This window comes from Vidua macroura, chromosome 7, assembly GCF_024509145.1.
Source record: "Vidua macroura isolate BioBank_ID:100142 chromosome 7, ASM2450914v1, whole genome shotgun sequence".
Taxonomy (NCBI): Eukaryota; Metazoa; Chordata; class Aves; order Passeriformes; family Viduidae; genus Vidua; species Vidua macroura.
In genome coordinates, this window is record NC_071577.1 from 20,879,133 (window position 1) to 20,887,504 (window position 8,372).

Sequence of the window (8,372 nt, forward strand, 5' to 3'; positions counted from 1 at the left end):
CAGGAAAGAGCTATAGAAATTGGAGCACTTGGCTGGCAGGTCTTTCTGCATCAGTCGGGTTCCCAGACGAGTCTCCAGGAGGGTCGCTCACAGGTAAGTTTGTCAGAGCCATACTTTCAGTGAACATCTCACGTTTTGCCTTTCAATTCTGATCTTCTACTGATTAGTCTTTTTCTGTGATGCTTTTATGAATGAGACAAAGACTATTTAAGGGAAACTCTCTTCGTGCATAAATTAAGAGTAGCCATATGCATATATATTTATGTAATGTTTAGGTATGTTGTTGCTGCGTCTAATGGCTCTTGCAGCGATCATTAGCTCCTGCAACAGCTAGTGCTATTTGCCTGCTCATCAGGAGGAGCAGCTGATATCGAAGCAGGTGCAGTCTAAACTGAATTATGGATCCTCTTTTACCAGGTCCTGGGGCTTCATTTTGCTTTGTTTTCCCCCCACACGTCTTTTTTTCAGGCTCTCAGTAGGGATGCCCGAGTGGGACGAGTTCCGTGAGAAGAGACGCCTGCAGGAACAGCCGCGTTCCGCTTGCCCCGAGAGACGTGCTCCTGGCACAACTGGCGCGCCCCTCGGCGTGCAGAGGAGGGCTGGGGAAGGAGGGAGCCCTGCTTCAGTATCAGAGAAAGGCTGCAGTTGCCTCCAGTTCAACTCTTATCGGGCCCAGCGAGGCCGTGGCTTCGCTGAAGGGTCTGACCTAACTAGACGCTGCGGGCAGCTCAGTCCTTGCCCGAACGACCCTGCGGCTGTTCTTCCCCACGGACGCTCCCCGGACCCGCTTTGTCCCGAAGCCGGCGGCGAGGATCAGCTGGGGCTCGAAGCGGCCGCGCACGGGGCCTGTCAGCCCGCGCCTCGTGGGGCCCGCGGGGCTGCGCGGCCGCGCTGGGGAGGCTCGAGGGCGGGGATTAGAGGACGAAAAAGGCCTGAAGGCAGGATCGCGCTGCCGGCCGACATCAGCCCATCCGGCTGTAGGTAACGTGTCGTTGCTCAAGTCCCTCGGCCACGGCAGTGTCTCGTGGACCTGGAGATTCGGTGTAAGGGGGAGCCCGTGGGGCACGGACAGCCCCCGCTCCGGAGCAGCCGGACCATCTCGTTTTCCGAGCCCCTCCCTGGGAGGGTGTGGAGCGTTCCCCAGCGCCGTCGCGGTCTGCAGAGAAGGGTAACAGCCGGTCCTTGAAGGCCCCTTCCGCTCCCGGGGAGAGTCGCATGACTGTAGGCGACCTTTCATCTGTATCCTGCTTGAAAAGCGAGGCCGATGTAGGAGAGTTCCAGCAAGTAGCAGAGTACGAAATAGTGTCCACGCTGCTTCTCCTGGAGCAGCGAAGAGCGCAGCCTTTTTCAGCAGTAGGTCCCTTCCGCAGGTGCATTTTCATCGATGTGCTTTAAGAGACCGAGTTTTCAAGAGCCGAGTGACACCAGATTGGCGAGGGAATACCTCGGTGCGCAACGTGACCACAAATTCAGCGTGATTTCACATCAGGCCTCGCACAAGGCAGGTGTGTGAGCCCCCCTCGGCACCGCAGCCCTGGGTGGACACTCAATTTCCGAGGCGGGAACAGAGCTGCCGGGTCCCGGCGCGCACCGCAGCCATCGGGAGGTGCACGTCGGTGGCGACTACAGGAGATCCTGGACCCCGCCGCGGTCGGGGTGTTTAGCACCACCTACGTAAATTATGCTTGGCAGCATAAATCTCACGGACTCCGGAGACAAGCCCAGTTTCTAACATGCATGGCTGCTTTGGAAGCCCCACTCTCTCGCGTTGCTCACTGGGTTTGGAATCATCAGCTGGCCGAGGCCAAACAGGAGACGCGCCGGACCAATTTTTCTACGTTGAGCATTCCACTGGTGCCAAATGTCAACAGGATCAGTCTCGGCAATAATAATTGCCATGGTGGGAGTGTAGCATACAAATCCAGATACAAGAGGAAATCTGCCCATATTTTGGCCGCCGTGACAGTTCATTAAACTGCTTAAAATAGGGGTTTCGGTTTGGGGTGTTTTTGTTTTGGTTTGTTTTTTTGGTGGATATGTGCAGTGACGAATGGGGGGGTGGGGGGAACGAGTCGGGAGGGGTGGGGGTATTGGCAGAGGCAGCGCTCTTTTCAGGCGGTGGCTTTCAACCAGAAAAGGAAAAAAAGCTAATCCTTAAATCTCTCAGTTATTTAAGAAGAAACATCTTGGATACGAAATTATTGAAAATGTCATACCCATTCAAAAGTAATCGATTTCAGTGTGATATGTACAAAAGGAACAATTCCAAGGCACATTTGTGACTATACAATATTTAGGGTCCGGAATGATATCTTATGAAAGGTAAGGACAAGGAGGTATCACCTGCAACAGTCAAATGTCAACTCGTTTAGCATGTTTAATTAAGATTCTTAGCAACCTTAATACTTCACTCTGTTTACCATAGGCAACGTCCCTGTATGTCTTTGTGAAGGTGCTTGAGTCAAATGGGAGGGCCCATACAAGCAAAAACAGTGGTCCTGATCAAATTTGAGTATTCCAAAACGGCATGACTTACTATTCAGAGTATATTTTTTGTGTATTTTGTGTAGAACAGAAAAGAGCCAGTAAAGGAAAACTGAGCACCAAACCACAACCAGAAATACAGCTTGTCTTGAACTCCCTTCACAAAGCCTTCACTACGCTCTCTTATGCCCTTCTCAAATCCAAAATGGTGGGATATTTAATTTTCAAGTATTTGAGCTCATTGAGAGAAGCGGCGCTGTCCTTCTCTAACCCCCGTAGTCTAGCAACACGGAGCAAGCCTAAATGCGCATTACTTTATCAGTTCTGCTTGCCGGGCTAAATTAAAATGATGGTGAAAATGCCCATCGCTTCAGCCACTGAGGGGACTGGTAGGGAAATGGTCCATTAAACCCAGATCAGGAGCTATTTATAGAACTAAGCGACTACTCGTTAATGTCGCCAGCGAAATCTCCCACAGACACGGAGCTAAATATTTGCACCCTGATTCTTTTCCCGTTCAAACTTCCAGGTGACAAAACGCTTAATGAATGAACTTCGACTCGAGCAAGCAGGGAAAGAAGTTTAAATGTTCCTTTGCATCGAAAAAAGGTTAGTTTCTCCCACGACATATTTCCCATCCCCCCAAAAGAGACAGAGCGGAGAAAGGGAAATAATTTCTGTGTAAGGGCTATGGGCTAAACGGAATGATTCCCCCATCAGAATATGAAGATTTGACTGTTAGTCTCTGAAAGCGAAGGCGCTACTGAGATATCTAGAGAAGGAAGACAGCTTGTTATCCGCAAATGAATCTCTTGCTATAACGTTGCGATCTGATTGTGCATTTGTTTCCCTTCTGCATTTCATGTGCCTGCGCGCTGACTGGCTGCCAGCGCTATCTTACCAGCACAGCAAGCTGACGAATTGCTCTTTAATAAGGCTCTCGTTAATCTTTTTTTCCCCAGGAGATCCGTATTTTCTAGTCAGATAAGGTTGGAAAATTTCACACAGTGAGAGGCGGCGAACCGGCCCCCCACCCCCCGGTTTTCCTCCCCGGCGCGTCCTGAGCTTTCTTCGCTCGGAGCGCCCGGCGCCTGCACCCCCCGTATGTGGCAGGAGGGGCAGCGGGGCCGTCGCCCTGCCTCCCCCGGCGGACAAAACCTCGGCCACCGCCAGCCCGCGGGAGGGCACAGCGGCGGGGCCGGGGCCGCGGAGTCGCCCTGCGGCCGGCAGGGGGCGGCCGAGGCAGGGCCGGCGGGGGGTGCTCCGCCGGGGCTGCCCCCGCCGGGGCGACCGCGTCGTCACGCGTGGGTGTGTGGGGTGTCATACGGGGAGGCACGGCCGCACTTACCGCATATCTTCAGCCCGATCTTCCTGGTGCACCCGTGAGCCACGCCGCACCATGAGTCGTAAGCTGGAAGAGAGAGCAGAGTTGTTCCCCTGGGGCGGCGGGGTTGTCCGGCCGCCGCGCCCCACCCCGGTCCCCCGCACGGCTCCATAGCCATGAGAAACGGCTGACACCGAGCCCGGCGGCGCTGGGCGCGGGGCAGCTGAGGCTCGGATGACAGCGAGGTGACATGCTGGCCTGCCCAGAGGAGAGGAGAAGGCACCCGGGACCCGACATCTCATCATTTACTGGCGGGGCTCCAGGGAAGCAGCAGCTTAAAATAAAGTGGCGTGAAATGGGGTCACAAAAGAGTTCAGGAATTAATTGGGTGAAAAATAGTATTTGACTAGATGATCGGACTCGCATCATTGAGCCTCGGACGGACTGACGGGCCGCCGACGGCCCTACTGGGACCGCACCCCTAGAGGGAACAGGCTGCTTCCCAGCCCCTCGAGTCGTGGCTCGGACATGCCCCGGTCGGCCCCAACTGAGCCCACGGGAAGCGGGGAACGAAGCCCAGGACCGAGGTGGAGGGTGCGCCAGCCGCGGCCACGGGCTCTACCGAGCCTCTCCCGTTCGTCGCGCACGGCACGGGGCAGCCGCAAGTCCGGTAGCGATGGACCCCAGAGGACGACCGGGGGCTGGGGGTGGCTGACCTGGCGTTGGGGCGTGAGGGGAGAAGGTTTCAGACAGCTCACCCAAGCACGGAGGCAGCGGCCTGACTCTCGGGGAGGGGGAAGCGGGGGAAGCGGGGGAAGCGGGGGAAGCGCCAAGGCGCTCCCGATCGCGCGGAAGAGCCCTCTCGGCAGGGGCGCTGCCAGTGGCCGGGGGCGGGAGCCCGTGTGGGCAGGGGAGGATGCTGCTGCCAGCGGTTATCTTTGTTTTAGCCGTGTTGCCAATTAATTAGATTTCTGTGTGTGACACCTCAGTCGAAGTGTTTCCACGCGCGCCTGAAAGAAGACCCAGTGCTGCCGTTCGCCCCCTTCCCCGTTTTTTTCCAGTTTCAGAATAATGACAATAATGACTCCGATGCTCCGTGTCTCGGACCTCTTTCAGGGTAAAAGCTATTACCCGCTCTGCTGTCCCTGACAACCTTTCATTTCTTACTATTGCCCGCTCTTTGTCTCTGATGCTTCGTAACATCAAGCCCCTTATTGTTCGGTTTTTTTTTTTTTTTTTTTTTTTTTTTTTCTTTTTCTTTTTCTTTTTTTTTCTTTTCTCTAGGCGATGGTCTGAACTGCCTGGCAGGGCTATAAACTGATTCTCTACCCACCTGCAGCAGCCTCTGCTTCCCACTCACACCTCAATAACTCAAGGCGAATTCAGAGCAATTAGGAATATAACGCTTTGAAAAGCCGCAATTAGCATCCAAATTTCGCTTGATTATAGGCTTCAGCGTAGGCTGAAAAGAAGCTGCAGCATTAGCATTTATAAAATGTAGCTGGGAAACACCTGCTTTAATACCCTGGTGTAACTTCGCCCTTCAACTGATTCGTTTTCTCCGCACCCCTTCCAAGATCGGATTTTGTTGTTCATCTGGGAGGTCAGTTTATTGTCTCTATCTCTCAAACGTGGCTGTAAGATAAAGACAGCATTGGCCAGTAAGGTGGGCTTTTTCTCACAGCGTTTTCCTCGCCACGGACCGACCTCTCCTGTTCCCAGTAGGAAGATGGTTTCTTTGTGTAGAGCACTTTCCGCACCTTGCTTAATGGCGCGGAACAGGGCTTCACAGATGTATCATTTCGTTTCGAAACTGGTCTTCCTGAGCCTAAATGGAGAAAGCCTCCAAAACACTTAAAACGAGGAAAATATTAAAACCTACTTGTAGGTCGCAGATTAGGTGGGGTGGGGTCCGGAGCATCGTTGGAGGACGAGGGAGCGGAGGAAGCCATCCCTTCAGAAAAGCCCCAGTCCTCGGAGCTCGTATTTCCTCGATATTCCTCTGAGGGGTGGGCAGCAAGGAATTTGCTGGAAGGAAGAACAGGCGGGTTTAGTAGTCTAGTCTCCTGGAGCACCACACCAGAGTCCCGTCCAGATGCCAGCGGGCGGTAGCCGCGCAGGTCCCGAGGCGGCGGCAGGACCGGCCGAACCGGGAAAATGCCTCGACAGACTGAAGAGCAAAATCTTCCCTTCGCTAGATTCCAGGGCGCTACCCCCCGCGCCTGAATGACGGATTTAGCAGAGCATGAAGCCTATAGCAATTATATCGGTGGCCACTGAGCAAGGCAGTTATATGGCTCGCATCAATTGGAGACCAACGTGCAAAGCGGACTTCGAAATCACCAGCCCAAACGACCTACAATCCCAAACACAGCCCGCTTCTGGGCTTTACCAAACACACGTCAGGCTAAGCATTCAGGAAAGACTGACAGATATAACCCCGCCACCAGAAAGGTGCGTTTTGCCCAGGTCCAATGACAGGCGCCACATACATGTGTATTTGCACACACATGTTTCAGCAAACCGGGGCCACTCTTTGCTCCAGCACTAACCAGCGATCTCCCGTGCCCGTGCTCGCTTTAGTGGCGCAAATGGCAGCAGAGGCATGTCTGGGGAAGGGAAGGTGTAGGACCAGCCCTCGCTCCTCGCCAGATGTTCAGCTCTTTCCTGGCGGACACGGCGTTCCGATAACCAATACAGGGTCGCTGATCGAGAATTGCCGGGTCACTGCCCAGCTCGTCTCTTTGTCCCCACGTCTACCTGCGATTTATTTTCTTCCCCTTGTAAAGAAAATGAAGGTCGCGGTAACGAAAGAATGCTTTCTTTGTTAGCGGCTTTTTTCAAATCGGTAGCTACCGATTCATTTCCACTGCTGGGTGGATTTACACCCGCGTGTAAACGCAACGGATCAATTATTTCAATGGAAAACAGGTAATTAATTTCTTTAAGACGAGAAAGAAAACAGCATAAACAGATGATATTTTCTAGACAATGCCTAGAAGTGAAGTAACAGGTTAACACTATGTCTAGGGCGGTAGCTGTATCAAAAAACCCGTTATTCCTTTATTCATACGACAGCGACCAAAACCGATTTTTGGGAGAAAAAATGCTCCAGAGGTTCCCAAAAGCTTGAAAAGAAAAAAAAAAAATAGTATGCTGTTTAGAGGACACTTACCGAGGGGGCGAGCGGACACTCTTATTGTCGTAGTCCAGGTTGGCAGGGCGACTCTAGCCTGGGAGCGACCCGCCGCTTATAAACTCTGCCAGAAACGACGTCGGAATATCAATCGCGCCGCGGAATTTAATGCGAGATGACCTTTTTTTCCAGAAGTGCTCGGATTTGCTTTTTTAAAAGCGTGAATCGCCGGTTGATCTGCTTCGACGCAGGCATGAGTCACAGGACTGCCGCCACCGCCTCCGCTCCGCACAGGGGCTGGGGACCGCTGGGGCGGGGAAGGGCGGCCCACCGGCCCCGGCTGCTGCCGCTGGTCTGCTTCGCCCCGGGGCGGCGGGGCTGACTCCTGCGGCGGGTGGGGCTGTCCAGCCGAGGCAGGGGCGGCACCCCAGGCAGGCGGTTCTGCCGTGCGAGCCCCTCGTTGAGCCCCTCGTGCGGATGGAGCCAGAGGTTTTCCCTAGACAGCACCGGCTTGACCCGAGGTCGTCAGCTGTGCTAATAGGCACCGCACACATCGGCGCACCGGTGAGGCGACGCGGCCGAACTCCCGCCCCGGCCCTCCCCTGAGCATGGTGCGGGACTCGAATAAGCCAGGCGGGGTGCATGTGAATTGTAGCTTAGCAACACCCCCTGTCCCCCCCTCCGCCGTGCCGAGGGTCTGATGTGACCCGCTGGCTCAGTCCGCGGTTCCCGCGGCTCGCCCCGCTCCTCCCCGCCAGAGGGTGGCAGAGGCACGGGTACCGCTGAAGGGGAACACCTGGATGCCTGTGACTTGCCCTCAATGTTGCCATTAGATTACGATTTTATACCAGACATCCCTTTGCTAAAACCAGAAACATTAAGACAACAAGCTTTTCGTACCCCTGACAACCCCATGTCTGGGTTACTCCATCCCACACCCCGAATATGCTTAGCCATCATTTTGTGGTTGTGACCGCGGTGCTGTTTTTCAGCATGTCACGGTAGCTACGCAGATGCCTAAACCAAACCCTTCTCAAAAAGATGTCACATAAGGGGCTGGGAGGAATCCGTAATAAGAAGAGAGGAGGGGAAACAGCCTGATGGAGCCAGAGAATTTCATCTTGTGCAGCAGATGCCGGGCAGTGCAATGAACAGCAGGGCTGTGTCCTTTCTGAAGGACTCAAGGGAAAAGCAAAAACTTACAAGCCCATTTGGTAAAGGAAACCATCCGACTGACAGCATTAAGTAGCCAAGACAACTGCTTTGTCGAGCACACTTACTCTCTAGGAACTGGACATGTAACAAAAACACCGACAGCACAAAGGCCAGTTTTTAAATACAGCTTTACAGATATTAATGGCCCTAGCTAACACGACCTTTTCTCATATCTAGACTATCATTTTAAAGCTGGTTTCAACCAATTGAGCA

At 53.8% G+C, this 8,372-nt stretch overlaps 1 protein-coding gene across 3 annotated transcripts in view; it reads right to left on the reverse strand.

Moving 5' to 3' along the window:
* GAD1 (glutamate decarboxylase 1) overlaps nt 1-7,243 on the reverse strand; it is a 32,119-nt gene extending 24,876 nt beyond the window's left edge. The window contains exons 1-3 of one of the 3 annotated variants that reach the window (XM_053981875.1): nt 6,984-7,243; nt 5,691-5,836; nt 3,833-3,895 (exon numbers count right to left, since the gene is read on the reverse strand). In XM_053981875.1, coding sequence (XP_053837850.1) covers nt 3,833-3,895; nt 5,691-5,760 — 133 coding nt within the window. In that variant the 5' untranslated portion in view covers nt 5,761-5,836; nt 6,984-7,243. Of the gene's footprint in view, nt 1-3,832; nt 4,614-5,690; nt 5,842-6,983 lie in introns of those variants that run through there. The other 2 variants (XM_053981876.1, XM_053981874.1) reach the window with 2 other exon arrangements.
* Nucleotides 7,244-8,372: the final 1,129 nt, after the last annotated feature.